The following is a 19,136-nucleotide window of genomic DNA, read 5'->3' as shown; positions in this document are numbered from 1 at the left end:
GCTGACACCCTGGGATCCTTCCAGAAGCTGCATGATGAGATTCTGGGATCAATAAGCTACTAACAAGCAAACGAGCAAGATGGGCTGAATGGCCTCCTCTCGTTTGTAAACGTTCTTATGTTCTTAAATGACAGGCGTGTTGATTTAAACACTTCCGCCTCTGTGTTCTGGGAGGGGAAATGTCTTCACACAAGGGGTGGTTGATATGATGTCATCGGGCACGCCCCGCAGTTCAGGGGCTACGTGCTCGCATACGGGGCCAAAGTTAGCTTCGGTCTGTGCTCAAGTGTAAATGGGGGGCTCAGATTATAAGAATCAGCCAGTTCTGGTCCGAGTTGTAACTGTAAAGTGTAAACAGATCAGTTTGGATAAAATGCATATTGCTGGCAATACACTAGCTGTGCACTAGATGGCGCTGGTGCTTACTAATACAATGATGATCGAGCCTCTGTTACACATGTCTGTGGAGGTGCAGCTACAGTAGAACTGAAAAGCAGCTCCTGAACTCACAGTCAAAGCAACAGACTTATCAAAAGAAATAAAAAACACAGTATTTCAGTGATTGAAATAATAAGAGCACTCGGATCATTGCAAACATTGTGTGTCTCAGCGTGTGTCTGTGTCTCAATGTGTGTGTGTCTGTGTGTGTCATAGTGTGTGTCTGTCTCAGTGTGTTTGTGTGTGTGTGTCATTGTGCGTGTGTCTGTGTGTGTGTGTGTGTGTGTGTCAGTCTGCTTGTCTCAGTGTGTGTGTGTGCCTGTTTCAGTGTGTGTGGATGTGTCAGTCTGCGTGTCTCAGTGTATGTGTGTCTCAGTGAGTGTGTCTGTCAGTCTGTGTGTCTCCAGTATGTCTTGTATCAAGTAACACACAAATCATTTTTAATGACTGATTTTATATTAAAAAAAACAAAATTACAAACAATATTTTTTAGCATTTACAGTATTTTTCAATCACACTATTAAACTTATTCTCTCACCCTTTGCTCTTCCACGGACTCCCTCCTCTCCCCTCCCTGTCCTCTCTCCACTCCTGTTTCACTCTCCTCCACTCTCTCTCTCCCCCCCCATCTCCTCTCTCATGTCCTCTGCTGAAAGTTTTCATACAGACTCTCCTCATTGGAATACACTCCCTCCCCCGGTCCTTTCACCCTCCCATTCTCTCTCTCTACCTCTCTGGGCAGTGAATACATCCCCACCCCCCTGGGCAATGAATACACCTCCTCCTCTCTCTCACCCCCTCCCCCTCTCTCTGTCTGCCTGGGTTCAAAATACATGCACCCCTCCCTCCCTCTGCCCACCTCTCTCGGCAGGGAATAAAAACATTCTTCCCTCCCGCTCTTTCCTTTCCCCCCCTCTCTCACTCCATCTATCCTTGTTATTATGGGTAGGGTATAGATTAAACCCTCTGTCCTCCCCTCTCTTGCTCCCTCATTCCCCCTCCCTTCCTCTCTCTTTCCTTTCCCCTCCTCTCTCGTTCCCTCTATCCCTGCCTCGTGCTGCAGGGAGTACACACACTCCTCTTTCTCTCCCTCTGTCTTCTCGCTGGCTCTGTCATTCACTTTGGCGTACGTTACACAGTATTCAAGAGGTGGGTTCTGAAACAAAACACACAGACACACAGTTTATTGCAGCTTCCAAATACAGTAAAAGTACAGTGTAATAAAGCACAGTGAAAGCACAGCACAGTGAAAGCACAGCACAGTGAAAGCACAGCACAGTGAAAGCACAGCACAGTGTAATAAAGCACAGTGAAAGCACAGCACAGTGAAAGCACAGCACAGTGTAATAAAGCACAGTGAAAGCACAGCACAGTGTGATAAAGCACAGTGAACGCACAGCACAGTGCTTTCAAACACATGCATTTCTACTATGTGTAATAGAGTCCAGAAAAAAACGAGCTGAAAGTCTCGCACAATCTGCAATTTCTTTTATAAATTTGTTGTGTTCAGACTGTTGTCACCTTATTTTAATGTCCTTATTTTGACCACAACAAAACCAAAACGATAGGAAACCCTATTTTACATTACAGTGTGTGCTGCCATTATTTGTCCATCTATGATAGATACATTTGAGTTTTTTCAGTTCATCCTTAAATGCAACACAGCGACTCTGCATTTTGTATGTTACACGCGGGAACAATATTTCTGAGTTTAGTAGAATATATGCTCGAAATTGAACAAAAAATTGCCCCATGGATTAGCGATAAAAGCCAATGCCTTCAGTGCGGTGAGCTCTGTCCTCACAGGCTCCAATCTAGGCTGCTGGTTGACAAAAAAAAAAACATAGTTGTTATTGAGTTGAAATGTGTTGGCCAATAATTTGCTTTATATATGAATCCTAAGCACAATTAGACAACATCCTACACTTTGGGCTTGACTTAAGTTTAGTGGCACAGACAGACATGCAGCCAGACATCCACAGTGACAGACAGGCAGACATCCACGCTGACAGACAGGCAGACATCCACACTGACAGACAGGCACACTGACAGACAGGCAGACAGGCAGACATCCACACTGACAGACAGGCAGACATCCACACTGACAGACAGGCAGACATCCACACTGACAGACAGGCACACTGACAGACAGGCAGACAGGCAGACATCCACACTGACAGACAGGCAGACATCCACACTGACAGACAGGCACACTGACAGACAGGCAGACAGGCAGACATCCACACTGACAGACAGGCAGATTGGCAGACAGGCACACTGCCTCACCTTTCTGTTCTTGGGTTCCTGTCCTCTCTTAACTGTGTGTGAGAGAGAGCAGAGAGTTTGTCATCCCACCGACTCATCAAAACATTAAAGCAGAGTATCTGAGTAATTGCAATAACAAGAAGCACTCGGATCATTGCAAACACCACAGAAATGTAAAGGGGACAGCTGAAGGTACTTGTATGAGTTGGGGCTACGATCAGGGTAATAAAATACTATGAGGACTGTGTTACAGCAGCAGTGTGAATAAGAAGGTATCACACAAGGGGTTCATTTGTGCCGGATCGCCCCAGATCCGGTACCTTTTTGTCTGAGAGGCAACAGTTTTCAAATGAGAACCATATGAAAAAAAAGTACTCTATATACTTAACATGTAGAATAAAATATTTCCTGTTCCATTAATTGAATGACCAAAGTGTGCTGTAATAATATATTTTTTCAATCCAAAAACCAGCGCTCTTCAAAACAGCTGTGTGGTCGCTCCTGTTCATCAGATTAGTCTCCCTGCCGCTGGTATTGTTCAAACCTGAAGATTATGTTAAAACACGGCTGGGCAAAGGTGGGCATGCAGCTCCCAACACCAACAATAAGACACGACCCTCCCCCCCCCGATCCACAAGCAGAGGAGAACCTGAAGCATATATGGGAGCTGCTGTAAATCAAGATCAGTTCATTAAGTCTAGAAACAGAAATGCTATCTCTCTTCTTTAATTATAAAATCTGCTACCGTTCTCATTACAAATTAACCCCTGCATTGCACACTATTTACATCACAGTCCATTAACACAGCAATAGTGGGAATTAGGGAGTCAAACCGTCAAGAGAATTTTAAACACTGGGCTGAGTTTGATGTATAAATAAAATAGTTTTAAAAATTTAAGTGTGTGCTAGATATGGCGGGATTGGGAGGTTAGAATCTCCAGGTGTTGATTGACTAATTGATTATCAGTTTACCCTGGCCACATGCCTTTAAAAAGGGTCTGGAAAGCCGAATGGAAGATGTGTAATCTGTGGCGCTCCCTCACGGCTGTGTGTATAGCCAGGGTGAGCGATGGGTTATCACCGCGTGAAGACTGGGATAACTGAAACTCTAGAAGAACGGCCGCGTGTGTGCCGGGTTCTAGTGTGTTAAAGGACTTCATTTAGGGGATTTTAATCCCACAAAAGTATGTTGAAGTTTGGTTAGGGAGAAGGTTCCTGGTGCAGGACTTCCCTGTATAGCGAGAGTAGTGCATGGCCGACTGTAACTTATTTTCCAGCTGTTTTTAACTTTGGCTTTTGCATTTTGGTATTTTCATGTACACCTGTGTGTATGTTCTCCCACACTAGAGATACCATTGCTGGTACCATAGTGGCAGCCACCTACCACTGTAATTGTAATAAAACCTGGAGGCCTGAATGATGTTTTCAGCTTCAGACCTCTGTGTCTCTCATCTCTCAGCGGATACCCACAGTACAGAACACACCTGTTACAGTCGTATTCACACTTAATGGAGAAACCAGCTATGTGAAAACACTGACAGTGTTTTCTTTTGTAATAAACATAGAAAATATAAAATAACATCAAAAAATATTATCATCACAATATATATTTTTGGACGGTCTACTGCCCAAACCAACATGAACTATTGTTTAATAATATATTCTTGCATATTTTGTATATTTTTTAAGCATTTAGGCACAATGCTAAACTTTTAACACTTGGCTAATGTTTCAGCAGCTAAACTCTATTAAAGTAACTGTAGCTGACAAAATAGTTCTACCGTAATGAATCTGCACTATACAGGTATTTGTATTTAGCTTTTCTTGTTCTGAAATCAACACATGAATGAATGCATGGATTTATTTAATACCTGCAGATAAATACTTAATAAAGGCGAGTATGAGCATCAGCACCCTCTAGTGGCTGCTATAAGTTTAACCCTCTGGGCTGCTGTTCTGTATCAGTGAATGGAAACGGTGAATCTTGCTCAGGTACCTTTGCTTTTCTTCTTAATGTCGACCACAGCGTAGACCAGCTCACCCTCCCTCTCTGCAGCTGCTAAACGAACAAGAAGACATGAACACAAAGCATGCCTGTGAGTGACCTCCACTGCCCATCGCCACGGCTCTCCATTCACAATCAGAGCTCTCAGTGTGAGGGAAAGACCACGAGCATGACGAGTATCAACAGCATGTACAGAGCAGTGCAGAATAAGACATGCCAATGAAGAGTTTAATGGGAATTGGATGCACGATTCTCCAGATACATGCAAAACTATACGGACAGATACACCCAGAATCTAATATACGGACAGGCAGACACCCCCCTGTATCTCCAGGATCTGATATTCTCAATAGCTAAATAATGTTATTATTTGTTTATTATTATTTGTTTATTTAGCAGACGCCTTTATCCAAGGCGACTTACAGAGACTAGGGTGTGTGAACTATGCATCAGCTGCAGAGTCACTTACAATTACGTCTCACCCGAAAGACGGAGCACAAGGAGGTTAAGTGACTTGCTCAGGGTCACACAATGAGTCAGTGGCTGAGGTGGGATTTGAACCGGGGACCTCCTGGTTACAAGCCCTTTTCTTTAACCACTGGACCACACAGCCTCCTAATGTTAAAAGTGAGAACCTCACTATGCAATCTGTACTGTACTGTACACAGGGCAATGCTGGCGGAACTACACTACCCTATCAAACCCTGTAAAGAACTACAGCAGCTACTCAAAGTATCAAACTGTAATTATTATTACCATGGCTGGTCTCAGGAATGTCGTGACTGTTCTCAGCCACAGGGGATGCTGCTGGCTCCCTTAATGTTTTAGGTTTTTGTCTGATAACTCCATATTTCTCTGCAACAAAAAAAACACACACACAAAAAACAATGAGAACTGCAACTCGCTACCACCGTGCTAAAATTAAGAGGGGCAAACGGACAGATATACAGACACACAAGCGAACACATACAAACACACACAGACCCACGCTCTCCCCCCTCTCTCTGCTCTCTCTCCTCTCTCCTGCTCCTCTCTCCTTCCCACTCCCCTCCCGCTCCTCTCTCCTTCCCACTCCTCTCTCCCCCCTCCCGCCCCTCTCCCACTCCTCTCTCCCCTCTCCCGCTCCTCTCTCCTTCCCACTCCTACCCCACCCCTCTCCCACACCTCTGTCCCCACACTCCTGCTCCTCCCCCTCCCCTCCCCTCTCCCCCTCCTCTCTCCTTCCCACTCCTCTCTCCCCCCTCCCGCTCCTCTCTCCTTCCCAGTCCTACCCCACCCCTCTCAAGCTCCTCTGTCCCCACACTCCTGCTCCTCCCCCTCCCCTCCCCTCTCCCCCTCCTCTCTCCTTCCCACTCCTCTCTCCCCCCTCCCGCTCCTCTCTCCTTCCCACTCCTCTCTCCCCCCCGTCTCCCGCTCCTCTCTCCCCCGCTCCTCTCTCTCTCTGCTCCTCTCTCCCCCGCTCCTCTCCCCCGCTCCTCTCCCCCCCCGCCTCTCTCACCGATGGTTTCTCGGAGGCTCTGGTTGTTCTTCAGGGCTCTCACTGTTAGGAACAGGCAGGCTGAGATCACAGGGAGCAGGATGAAGACAGACACCAGCGAGACAATGAGGGTCAGAGCAGCTGCAACGAAAAACAGCAATTCAGCCATTAATCGCTTCTTGATCACCATGCGTTCATTTAGTGAGCCTCCATTAAACACCCAGTGCAGACGGCAATTGCCATTGATTGGTCCTGAATTGTAAAGGTGATGGAAGGACAGTTTTTCTTGTTTTCAAATCAACACATTTCGAGGACGAGTATCAGCACACCCCTAATGCTTAGCACTCCTTTAAAGGGAGGGTCAGTGATAATGACAATGACGCTAATAAGAGGTGAGAGAATGGATTTGAAAGTCTTGGTTAGCTCACTTGCTGTTCTGAGCTCCACAGTGTTGCTCGTGCTGTTAAAAGTCCTCCTCTCTGTGATCTGGTTCTCTGCGACGCACTGGTAAGTTCCTTCATGCAGCTCCTGCACGGAGTGGATGGACAGCGTGGCCCCTCCCTCGCTCAGTGTGTAAGTCCTGATGTGGTCAGGGATGTGTAACCGCTGCCCGTTCCGGTACCACGAGTAGCTGGGCTTGGTCCCCCGAAGTACAGAGCAGTGTAGAGACACCCTGCTGTTCTTCCACACACCCCCCTCCGGGAGAGCAGAGCTCAGGTTAGCGCCTGCCACTGGCACTGCAGGGGTTCAAAACGGGAACACTTTAAAATAATGACTGCAAATTCTAATGACTGAATACCACAGGAATAACGCCTGAATATCTTGTGCAGTTCAGCCCTGTTAATTCATGCTTTGATTTGTGCATGAATTAACACTTCTCACAATGCCCTGGTGGATGAGTAATGCATGCCTGATACATGTGATCTACATTATTTGACAGGGAGTGTTTCTCCTCATCGTGCTACAGCAGACCCTGCTGGCCAGGCATCCAGCGAGCTCAGAGCGGACACCTGCAGGGCTGGCCCTGATCCTCCAGAGGCCGCTAGCTCGCTGACATCCGCTCTCAAGTTCCTGGGTGTAGAAGAGGAAGCTGGCTCGGTCATGTGATCAGAGGACGCCCGCTGAACCTTCAGTTTCCTGAGCTGTGTGGGGAACTGCTGGGGTAACGGGACCAAAATAATATGACTTTCTAAATTGGGAAGAAGATAAAATAATTGGGCACTCTAAATTTTAGATATATATATAAACTATTTCTCCAAGATGTGCTGGTAATGCAGTTTAACCAGACAATACCCAACAGTAAATGTTTAGTTTTAACTGGGAGGGGGGCACCACCTCGAATGCTGTCTGTTGGGTACAGCCCCCGGCAGTCTCCCCTGCAAACTAGCCACCTGATCTTTTAGACACTTTGGCTCATTAAGTTGTTGATGACAGGCTGGCTCTGATTGGCAGGACTGCAGTGTTCCTCACAAGTTTTGGGAGGAATGTAAATTGTGCAGTTTCACCGATGGAGCCAGCCTGCCCTCAACAAAAATGGTCATACACAGCCCAGTACCCTTCCCACAGTGCATCAGTACTGTGGGCAAAAGAATGGCTATCAGCTCACCAGGGTCTGAATGAGTGTTTACTCCTGTAAATTCCAGCAAACTCCATCACAACCCCTCTGCACAAGGTGATCGAACACTATTTGAACATTAAGTACATATGACAAAACATGATTCTATTGATATGGAGGTTCTAACAATGTGGCTGTGAGATTATTATTTAGAATATTATTTTCCAATATTAAATGGCTGCTAAAATATACTGAAAATATACTATATATATATATATATATATATATATATATATATATATATATATATATATATATTGTAATTGTTTTTAAATATATTTCATTCATATTGACATATATTTTGAAATATACTCTAAATATACATTTATGTTGAAAAATATTCCAGAATACATTTAGATATATTCTGGAATATAATTATAGACATATTATGAAATATATTCTGATTGTAATGGTGCAGTATATTGTGACTATAATATATAACACTGGAATATAAAATACAGTAAATTTGTATTTCAAAAGGACCAGCAAAAAAGTGTGTATTATCAGTAAATCTTATTATCAAGAGTCTATCAGTTTTTATTGGTGTTACAGTAACACTGAAATCAAATTTCAATTACAGTTCAATGAAAAGCATATACATTTAAAAGTACTGTGCATTTTTAAAATGCAGTTGTAGTGAACTTTTATACATTGCGAATGAACTGCACTTAAAATCTGCACGTCCCGTCGTGATCACGGGCATTTTAAAACCACAAAGCGAGGCGTCCTCAACGTCAGTATTGAGCAAATGGGAAACGCTGACGACTTGCATCCACAGTTTCAGGGGTGCCGATCACTTTGAAAACTGGTGCTCAACTGTCAAACCCCTAAATGATCAAACCCCTCCCTTACCAAGCCACCTCGCCTCGCTCTTCAATCCGTTCAGTGTTTTGTGTTGCAGTAAATATTTAACAAAATGTACCCCATATCTAATCACCCCCATATCTTAAAACACACTTACCTGCTTTGAATCTTGTAAAAATTCTGCTGTAAAAATTAAACATGTCTACTGGCGACAGAATTTAATGTTGCTGACGCTATACGAGGTACCCTGGTGCTAGATTCTAGTGCTATAGAGCCAAATTAGCACCCCTGAGTTTGCTGTTCATAGGCCTGTATTGTTGTACACCAGTTTTTCAGAACTGGCTGACAAAGTGTTCGTGGGCATGTTCAAATCGCAGCAACATCTTTCTTTTTCTTGTACAGTGGTGTATTATCCACTGCTTTCAACACCTCCACTTTGGTCTGTAAGGATATGATGTGTGAGCACTATGGCAACTTGAACACTAAAGTACAGTACAGAGGCGCTAATCTGGATGCAAGTGAATACGTTTCCCAACATCCTTTGCACTCAGCTGTTTGAACTACAGTGATTTGTTTTATTCAATGTGTTCTTCCATGGGGGCTCCAAAATAATTCACACTGACAGCACGTGTGTGTTCAGCGAATTTGTATTATAAGAAGTAATTTACAGTAAGCGACTGCTAAATTTGCCCAGGACCATGTAGAAAATTCGTAGTATCAAGAAATTAGTCTAATCCAAGTTTGTTTTAATGAGAATTCACTGTATATATATATTTCAGCGTAGTATGTTGCAATATATTTCGATGAAATAAAAAAAAAAATGTTAGCTACAATTACTTTAAGACAGACAATGGCAAAATCACAACTCGCCTACAGCCGTGTATCAATGAATCGTGATGCTTTCTTTACACTATATATCATATTATAATAGAATTCTGTATCCTTTGTATTGTGACTCAAGACCAGAAGCACAGCAGTGCTCTCTGTAGTTCACAGAGTGGTTCTTGAATGAAGCATGTTTTATAGTTGATGGATACATATTCTCCCTGCCTCGTTTCATTTCTGTCTTTTAACAAAACGGTCTGTCATTAATTATTATTATTATTTGTTTATTTAGCAGACGCCTTTATCCAAGGCGACTTACAGAGACTAGGGTGTGTGAACTATGCATCAGCTGCAGAGTCACTTACAACTACGTCTCACCCGAAAGACGGAGCACAAGGAGGTTAAGTGACTTGCTCAGGGTCACACAATGAGTCAGTGGCTGAGCCGGGATTTGAACCGGGGACCTTCTGGTTACAAGCCCTTTTCTTTAACCACTGGACCACACAGCCTCCTATGACCATTGGATCTTATTGTGCATCATACAAGTCACATATCGGGATACATATCGTATCGTGGCATTAGTGTATTGTCACAACCCTGATAGATATATAGATAGATAGACAGACAGACAGATAGATATGTATTGTATTGTGAGATTAGTGTACAGTCGCACCCCTGCTCACCTATAGCTGTGATGTTGATCCGCTCGCTGGTTTTGATCTCCTGGGACACGTTATTGAAGGAATCACACCAGTACTGTCCCGAGTCACTCTCGTTCAGAATGGTCCGGTTGTGGGAGACTGGGCCGGGCCCGGGCAGGCTGGTCCAGTACAGAAGCGTGCTGCTCTGGTTCCCCTCGTTGCCACGGTGATGAAAGCTGTACCAGATTGGGCCGGTCCCTCTGTGTGACTCGCACCGCAGTGTTAGCGTGTCACCAGAGGGGGCGACGCTGTTTCCTGACACCAGAGACAGGGAGGGGGCGGAGACAGGAACTGCAGGCCAGAGGAGGAGGAAATAGAATGACATCAGACCCCTTGTACAAGTTCACCCCAAGTTCACTGTGCAGGACACACTTTACCATACCTTGGTATTCTTTATCAAGCTGTCACTGCTTTATTACACCTTGCTTTGCTTTTTATAACAGTTAGTTTATCATGTTTTTTATTTATATGCTTTATCATACCTCTCCGTGCTTTACAATGCAACCTTATGCTTCACCAGCACTTTGCTTTATTACACTTTGTGTATGTATGTGTCTGTGTGTTTATTTTTTCCTGTGTGTGTGTGTTTTTTTGATTGTCTGTGTTTCTGTGTGTCTTTCTTTTTTTTTGTTGAGTCTATGTGTCATAAGAACATCCTGCACTATGGCCCCATAATCGCATACACTGTGCAAACTTTTCGGGTAGTGGAAAGAGCTTTGGGTCTTAAAATCGCAGCGTAGTCTTCTTTGTTCAAGACTGAATAGATTCAATTCTTTTAGCCTGTCTGCATACGAAATGCATTTTAAACCCGGGATAATTGTGGTAGTTTGTGTCTCAGTGTTTGTGTTTCTAATTTTGTGCCTGCGTGTCTGTCCGTTCATATCTGTCTGTGTGTCTAGGTGTCTCAGTGTTTGTCTCCCTGCTTGTGTCTGTCTGTGTGTCTCAGTGTTTGTGTCTCCTTGCTTGTGTCTGTCTGTGTGTCTCAGTGTTTGTGTCTCCTTGCTTGTGTCTGTCTGTGTGTCTCAGTGTTTGTGTCTCCTTGCTTGTGTCTGTCTGTGTGTCTCAGTGTTTGTGTCTCCTTGCTTGTGTCTGTCTGTGTGTCTCAGTGTTTGTGTCTCCTTGCTTGTGTCTGTCTGTGTGTCTCAGTGTTTGTGTCTCCTTGCTTGTGTCTGTCTGTGTGTCTCAGTGTTTGCGTCTCCCTGCTTGTGTGTGTGTTGTAGGTCCTATTGTTCGACATAATTAAACCTTCCAAACTGCACAGGGGTCAAACAGGATGCACTGATTTAATAAAGAAGCCTCTGTCACCCAGCACAGTGAGGAGTGCAGACTGGCTGCTGATCCCTTCCTCTCCCTCTCCGTATGCAGCCTGGCAGCAGTAAGAGCCTGTGTCGCTCTCCTGGGCTCTCAGAAGGATGAGCTCATCACTCCGCTGGTCTACGGCGGTGTGCCTGGCGATGTGGCCCTGGCTGCCCTCTCTGTGCCACGTGAAAACGATGGGCAGCGAGCCGACAGCGACAGAGCACAGCAGGGAGAGACTAGTGCCCTCTATCACCACCCCGCCAATCGGGGACACCCGCAATGCAACACCAGACAACTTCAGTCCTACAAGATACCAGGCAAATATTGGAGGGCTATTCAGAATTACCTCCAGAGATTTTAAATTCTTGTCTTGTGTCTGTTTTTTATCACATCACTTAAAGGGAGGGTCAGCGTTAATGTTAATAAAGCTAATAAGAGGTAAGAGAATGGATTTTAAAGATGGTCAGCGTTAATGTTAATAAAGCTAATAAGAGGTGAGAGAATGGATTTTAAAGACGTCCTTTAAAGAGAGCAGTGATAATGTTAATAAAGCTAATAAGAGGTGAGAGAATGGATTTTAAAGATGGTCAGCGCTCCTTTAAAGGGAGGGTCAGCGTTAATGTTAATAAAGCTAATAAGAGGTGAGAGAATGGATTTTAAAGATGTCCTTTAAAGAGGGCAGTGATAATGTTAATAAAGTTAATAAGAGGTGAGAGAATGGATTTTAAAGATGGTCAGCGCTCCTTTAAAGGGAGGGGCCGGTGATCATGTTAATAAATCTAATAAGAGGTGAGAGAATGGATTTTAAAGATGTCCTTAAAGAGGGCAGTGATAATGTTAATAAAGTTAATAAGAGGTGAGAGAATGGATTTTAAAGATGGTCAGCGCTCCTTTAAATGGAGGGGCCAGTGATCATGTTAATAAATCTAATAAGAGGTGAGAGAATGGATTTTAAAGCCGGTTAGAAATTCTTCATAATCACAGCACTGTATGATACAAGAATGACTTTGAAATATTTCATTGTGATTCACTCCTGTTGTAATGTGCAGTTTTATGCAAAGCATTTGAAATGACTCACTCAATACAGTCAGTGTAAGAGCATCACTTCTTTTCGAGTGCGATGGGTAACCGGTCCTGTCACCCTGGCAAGTATATTCCCCACTGTGGTTCACAGCAGCAGATCCGATTGTGTATCTGTCATTCCAATTCTGGTACAGTGGAAGTGATCTCCCATCCTTGTACCACGTATACCCCCAGGCAGTGAGCTCCCCTGGAACCTGACACCTCAGAGTGACGGTGTCGGATTCAGAGATCGGAACCCCTGCTGGCTCCCGGACCAGGACAGCCTTCGGGATCTCTGTAGAAACAGAGGAAAAATCAGAATTACTGCAAACCCCTACCAAACAACACAGCCCTTTACAGTGGTGGAGGGTCTTAAAAGAACTCCCTGAATCTCACCTGTCCTGCACTTCCATTAGCGGCTGGTGTTGATTTGCAGGGAAGCAAGATCACAGAGAAATTTGGTGTAAAACCAATTATTTTTATTTAAGAACAATGATAAACAAAAAGCTAATTGAACAAAATATCAAACAATTTGAAGAAAAGTGGAAACCAAAAATAACTATTTATAGTCACCTAATCACAGATACTGACTCCAATAACTGAGTCCAACAACAGAGCTGCAAAACTGCCCTCTGATCTACACAAAAGGAAAATCCTGACTGAACAAAACTAACAGCCTTTATACCCTTCCAGACCTCCCCCTCCCCCAGAATAAACCATTCTGCAGGTGGGTATATAGAAACAAACCAGCAAACAGTTATCAATAATAAATAAAGTATTCAAAAAGAAACAAATCAATGAATATATATATATATATATATATATATATATATATATATATATATATATATATATATATATATATATATATGTACTAAACATTAATCTAACACATGCATTAAAACTATGCTTTAAAACCAGCAGAGAGAAACTTAATTAAAATCAGCTATCCCCCCTTTCAATATCTTCTACAGGTACTGCCCTGCTTCAGGAAGTCAGTACCCAGGGAAGTCAATAAAAGCTTCCCTCACCAACATGACTGGTTCCCCACTTCCTGTCAAGATGGAGGACCTCACCACCACACCCAACTCAGGTTACCTAAACCATTGCATATCAAAAAAACATGCACATTAAAATAACTGTTGTTCATTTTAGCTTAACAATAGTACTGCAATACATTGTTCTGAAAGTGTGCTCCCTTCCAAACCAGCTCTCTAAACCGTACTCTTGATTAACCTTTCTTTTGTTTTTCAGGACACTCCCAACCACAGGCCTCCAGTCCTGATACACCAGGTAAGTGAATTTTGTTTTTATTATTTTCCTTACTAGACACAAGGTTCAGCAACACAATACACAAACAGTTAAAAAAACAATTTGCAGAAAATGTCCAGATACATACTGAGACAAATGTGAGGGTCTCCTCCCTCACAGTGCAGTTTTGGAAGATTACACTTTGCTGTGCTTTTACTGTGGGACACATTTATAAGGGTAACACTGTATTTACAATGATTGAGGTTCTTAAAATAATTCCCTATATCTGACCTGTCCTGCACTTCCGTTTGCTATGCAGCTTTGAAAGAAACTCATGTTATAGCAAATATGTAGTTTCATTTTAAAACTATTTACTGTATTTTTCTTCATTGTTGAATTTGCCCCCATTTACTACTGACTGACTACTACTGCTCTACTACTACTACTGCGACTACTACTGTACTAACTGCTCTTATCTGTAATGTGATATTCATAATGTGATATGTTGTAACAAATCTAAGTCACCCTGGATAAGGGTGTCTGCTAAGAAATACATATTATTATTATTATTATTATTATTATTATTATTATTATTATTATTATTATTATTATTAAATAAGGCTCTCCCTCAGTGCAGTCATGCTCTGGGGGGAGGGCCATGTCTCAGCTGGTTATTTTTCATTCATCATTTTCCTATCTTTCGGGGGTAGGTGGCATTGCGCCACTGCAGTTGTTGCGTTAAACATTCATAATCATCATTTTATCCAGACAAGGTCTCTGGCGAAATTCATGTTCCATCATTAATTCATCAGTGAAAATGTAAATTCAATGACAGACATTTCCACTAGAAGTCTTTCTCAGTGTCTTCAGTGTAAATTCAATGGCAAACGTTTCCACTAGAAGTCTTCCTCTGTGTCTTCAATGTAAATTCAATGACAAAGATTTCCACTAGAAGTCTTCCTCAGTGTCTTCAGTGTAAATTCAATGACAGACATTTCCACTAGAAGTCTCTCTGTGTCTTCAGTGTAAATTCAATGACAGACATTTCCACTAGAAGTCTCTCTGTGTCTTCAGTGTAAATTCAATGACAAACATTTCCACTAGAAGTCTTTCTCAGTGTCTTCAGTGTAAATTCAATGACAAACATTTCCACTAGAAGTCTTCCTCAGCGTCTTCAGTGTAAATTCAATGACAGACATTTCCACTAGAAGTCTCTCTCAGCGTCTTCAGTGTAAATTCAATGACAAACATTTCCACTAGAAGTCTTTCTCAGTGTCTTCAGCGTAAATTCAATGACAAACATTTCCACTAGAAGTCTTTCTAAGTGTCTTCAGTGTAAATTGAAGATTCCTTTTGAAAGGAGAATTTGCTTCAAAGTCACTTAAAATCAGTCAATGCGGAAGTTGATTGCCATTGTGGAACTCAGGGCAGCTTTTCTTGTTGTGAAATGATCACATTTTTTACATACTTGTTTAGGTTTTATTTAATACCTGCAGACAAAAAAAACCTCAAAGGAAATGACATTGAGTGTGAGAATCTGCACAGCCCTAATAAAAGCACTGAGTGAGAGTGACCCAAATCCTTCATTTCCTAGTATCATGTATTAAGTATAGTAGAAATACTTTATAAATATATTGTATCATACATACTACATTAAATCGAAATATATCAAGCTAATTAATTTACATATTTACAAAATGCATTACAAGTCTGTGTTATTACGCCCTGAACATATATTCTACATTTCAGTATATTGTAGTCTATATTTGTAATATATTTTCATTGTATGCCATTCTTTATTTGCAATATATATATATATATATATATATATATATATATATATATATATATATATTTATTATAACATTACACATGATGTCCAAGCAGTTTTACTATATATATATATATATATATATATATATATATATATATATATATATATATATATATATATGCAGTGCCTTGCATAAGTATTCACCCCCCTTGGACTTTTCCACATTTTGTAGTGTTACAACCTGGAATTAAAATGGATTTTATTGGGATTTTTACCATTTGATTTACACAACATACTTAACACTTTGAAGGAGCAAAATATTTTTTTTATTGTGACACAAAAGTTAATTAAACAAAAAAAAAAGGCATTTTTTGGTTGCATAAGTATTCACCCCCCTGAGTCAATACTTGGTAGAAACACTTTTGGCAGCAATTACAGCTGTGAGTCTTTTGGGGTAAGACTCTACTAGCTTTGCACATCTGGATCCCACAATCTTTGCCCATTCTTCTTGGCAAAATTGCACAAGCTCTGTCAAGTTGGATGGGGACCGTTGGTGAACAGCAATTTTCAAGTCTTGTCACAGATTCTCAATCGGATTGAGGTCTGGGCTTTGATTGGGCCAATCTAAGACATTCAGGTTCTTGTTTTTAAACCACTCCAGTGTAGCTTTGGCTGTGAGTTTAGGGTCATTGTCCTGCTGGAAGGTGAACCTCCGCCCCAGTCCCAGGTCTCTTGCAGACTGAAACAGGTTTTCCTCTAGAATTTCCCTGTATTTGGCTCCATCCATCTTGCCCTCAATCCTGACCAGTTTGCCAGTCCCTGCCGATGAAAAGCATCCCCATAACATGATGCTGCCACCACCATGCTTCACTGTGGGGATGGTGTTCTCAGGGTGATGAGCAGTGTTGGCTTTGCGCCACACATAGCGTTTTGCGCTAAGGCCAAAAAGTTCAATTTTGGTCTCATCAGACCACAGAACCTTTTCCCACATGTTTGCTGTGTCTCTGTGACAGAAATACAATGAGTTCTGGTGATAAATCTTCCTCCCGACCTGTGAGGGCGCTAAAGAACGGGAGGAGAAGTATCTGGAAGGGCTGGCCTGACAGTTCGTTTCCGGGACCGGAAAGTGGGTCAGCCTGGAAGGAAGCGAGACTCTGTTGTAAGACCGTATTGATTTGACAGGTAAACAAGGGGCAGCTGCAAGTAATAAGGCAGCTGCAACCGTTTACCTAGATATCATGCGGGATTACATATAGGGGCCAGGGTAACGCTGTTCTTTTCCTTCGTTTGGGTTAAGCCAAGGACCGAGAAGGACGGTATTGTGAAGTGCTGTATTACTCTGTAAAGAGTTGAGTGTGTGTGTGTTTTTGTTTGTTTATTGCTGTACAATAACTGTCTGTGTTTTGAAACCACCAGACAGCTAAAGCACATCCGGAGCTGTCGCCGTGGGCCAGCACAAACCGGATCACCACCTCACAACTGTCACCGAATAAAAAGTGTATTCATTCACCACCAGCACGACTGCACGCACCCGGGACGGGTGAACGTGTTTTTGTTTACTTTGTTCAGGACTGTAAACCTGTGTTTTTCATCCCCGCGCTCTACACATCGTTGTGTATTGCCGGGGCTTATTATTTACGGTCGCTAGACCAGGATTTAAAATAAATAAAAACATTTGTCACTGGATTACCGTTGTCTGCCTGTCACTCCTGCACCGCATCACCGCTACACTTGTTCTCCTTACTAACCACTTTGCCACACGTGGTGTCAGACTACGGGATCATGGACCGCAACGCACTGGCGGAGCTGCTGCAGGCGCTGGAGAGCAGGCGCGACGCAGAGGAGAGAAGGAGGGAGGAGCGCTACACGGCGCTCATTGAACGGGTAGGGCTGGCCGTTGCTGCAGCGACGACCCCTACCACAACACCGCTGATGTCGCCCCCGAAGGCACGGGCAATGAAGATGTCGGCGGAGGATGACCCGGAGGCGTATTTGGTGGCGTTCGAGCGGCTGGCTACCGCGGCGGCTTGGCCGCGGGAGTTCTGGGCCAGCCAGTTGGGACCCTGCCTGATTGGGGAGGCTCAGGCAGCCTACCAAGCCATGAGCGACCATCACGCCACCGATTATGACCTGGTCAAGCAGGCTATCCTCCGCCGGCTGAACATCACCACGGAGACCCACCGGGCGCGATTTAGGGAGTACCGGAGAGCCCCGGAGACACGCCCCAGGGTGGTTGCAGAGCGGTTGTGCGACCACATGGTGCATTGGCTGACCCCCGGGAAGAAGACCGCCCAGCAGATGGGGGAAGCCATTGTGGTAGAGCAATTCTGCCATGTGGTCGGCGCCGAAACCCAGGCGTGGATACGGCGCCACAACCCCGACACCTTGGAGGAGGCGGTCAAACTGGCCGAAGACTTCGTGGACTCCCTGACCTCTGCCCGGATCGGGATCCTGTCGGCCCCTGCCCTTCGGAGCAGCCGACATCTCCCTCCCTCTCCTCCAACACCACCACCACCACCCCCCACGTTCCAGGGACCCAGACCTCCCAGAGCACCGACCCCATTGGGCCCCCTTGCCTCCCCCCCATGGAGACCAAGGTTGGCCCCCAGCTGGGGTAGAGGTGCTGCCCCTGCCCCGTTGCCATACCAGCAGCGGGACAGATTTCTGACCTATGCCCCCTCTGTCCCTCCTATCTGTTTTAGGTGCCACCAGCCGGGACATCTGGCCAGGTCATGCCCCGCTGCCATGGAGTGTGACGTGGCCGCGTGCAATTGGGCACCTGAAACTGGTAAGCGTGGGGAAAATGGTCGGGAGGGGCCTTGTTTGATTAATGTTGTGTTAGGGAATGTGAAAACCCACGCATTAGTGGACACAGGGTGTGAGCAAACCTTGATTAGGACAGCTCTCCTGGGCGGTGTGTCGTGGCGGCCACGAGGTCAGGTGGCCATCTCCTGTATCCATGGAGACACGGCGGCATACCCCACATTAAAAGTATATTTATCGGTAGGACCGATAAAACGTCACCTTGTAGTCGGGGTGGCGGAAAGGTTGCCACACCCAGTTATTCTGGGTCGAGACTGGCCAAAATTCAAAGAATTGATGCAAACAATGGCAGTCTCAGCCACACACGTAAACGTGGCAGAAAAAAAAAAAAAAGAGGAACGAATTGGTGATGTGTTTCCTTTTCACACTGAAATGTTTTCCCCTCTTTTCCGTCCTAGAAAAACAAATAAGGAGAGACGGACCGCGAAATGGGAGGGAGCATTTGTGAGACAAGGCTGGGGTCTGGTGGGAGAGTGCTGCAATGGTAACAAACGCCAGTCGAAGGGAGTGGGAACGCAGTGTGACCGAGAGAGCGAGGTTACTGGACCGACTAGAGCAGAGGTTATTCCAGCCCCTCTCAATGTACCGGACCCGTGGTACTCAAGCGCGGACCTAGTGTGGGGCCAACATAATGACCCGTCACTGATGCACGCTTGGGGGCAGGTCCGGTCCATTGAAGGTAAGGATGTTGACGGCGCTGGGGCGCTAGTATATCCACATTTCAGTATCAAGGGGCAATTACTATATAGGGTAAACCTAGCCGCGGGCACAGGACAGCCTGTAACACAACTGTTGGT

General features: G+C 44.1%; 1 protein-coding gene across 4 annotated transcripts in view; it reads right to left on the bottom strand.

Moving 5' to 3' along the window:
- Nucleotides 1-875: 875 nt before the first annotated feature.
- LOC117966171 (Fc receptor-like protein 3) overlaps nt 876-19,136 on the bottom strand; it is a 43,050-nt gene continuing 24,789 nt past the window's right edge. For 2 of the 4 annotated variants that reach the window (XM_059018304.1, XM_059018306.1), the window contains 9 exons: nt 12,508-12,786; nt 11,436-11,732; nt 10,113-10,421; nt 6,614-6,922; nt 6,207-6,326; nt 5,465-5,563; nt 4,700-4,762; nt 2,725-2,756; nt 876-1,594 (listed from right to left, as the gene is read on the bottom strand). In XM_059018304.1, coding sequence (XP_058874287.1) covers nt 1,076-1,594; nt 2,725-2,756; nt 4,700-4,762; nt 5,465-5,563; nt 6,207-6,326; nt 6,614-6,922; nt 10,113-10,421; nt 11,436-11,732; nt 12,508-12,786 — 2,027 coding nt within the window. In that variant the 3' untranslated portion in view covers nt 876-1,075. The remainder of the gene's footprint in view (nt 1,595-2,724; nt 2,757-4,699; nt 4,763-5,464; nt 5,564-6,206; nt 6,327-6,613; nt 6,923-10,112; nt 10,422-11,435; nt 11,733-12,507; nt 12,787-19,136) is intronic. The other 2 variants (XM_059018305.1, XM_059018307.1) reach the window with 2 other exon arrangements.

Source organism: Acipenser ruthenus, chromosome 59 (genome assembly GCF_902713425.1).
Source record: "Acipenser ruthenus chromosome 59, fAciRut3.2 maternal haplotype, whole genome shotgun sequence".
Classification (NCBI taxonomy): Eukaryota; Metazoa; Chordata; class Actinopteri; order Acipenseriformes; family Acipenseridae; genus Acipenser; species Acipenser ruthenus.
Note: the sequence above shows the minus strand (reverse complement) of the source record. Positions and strands in the feature narration are given on the sequence as shown.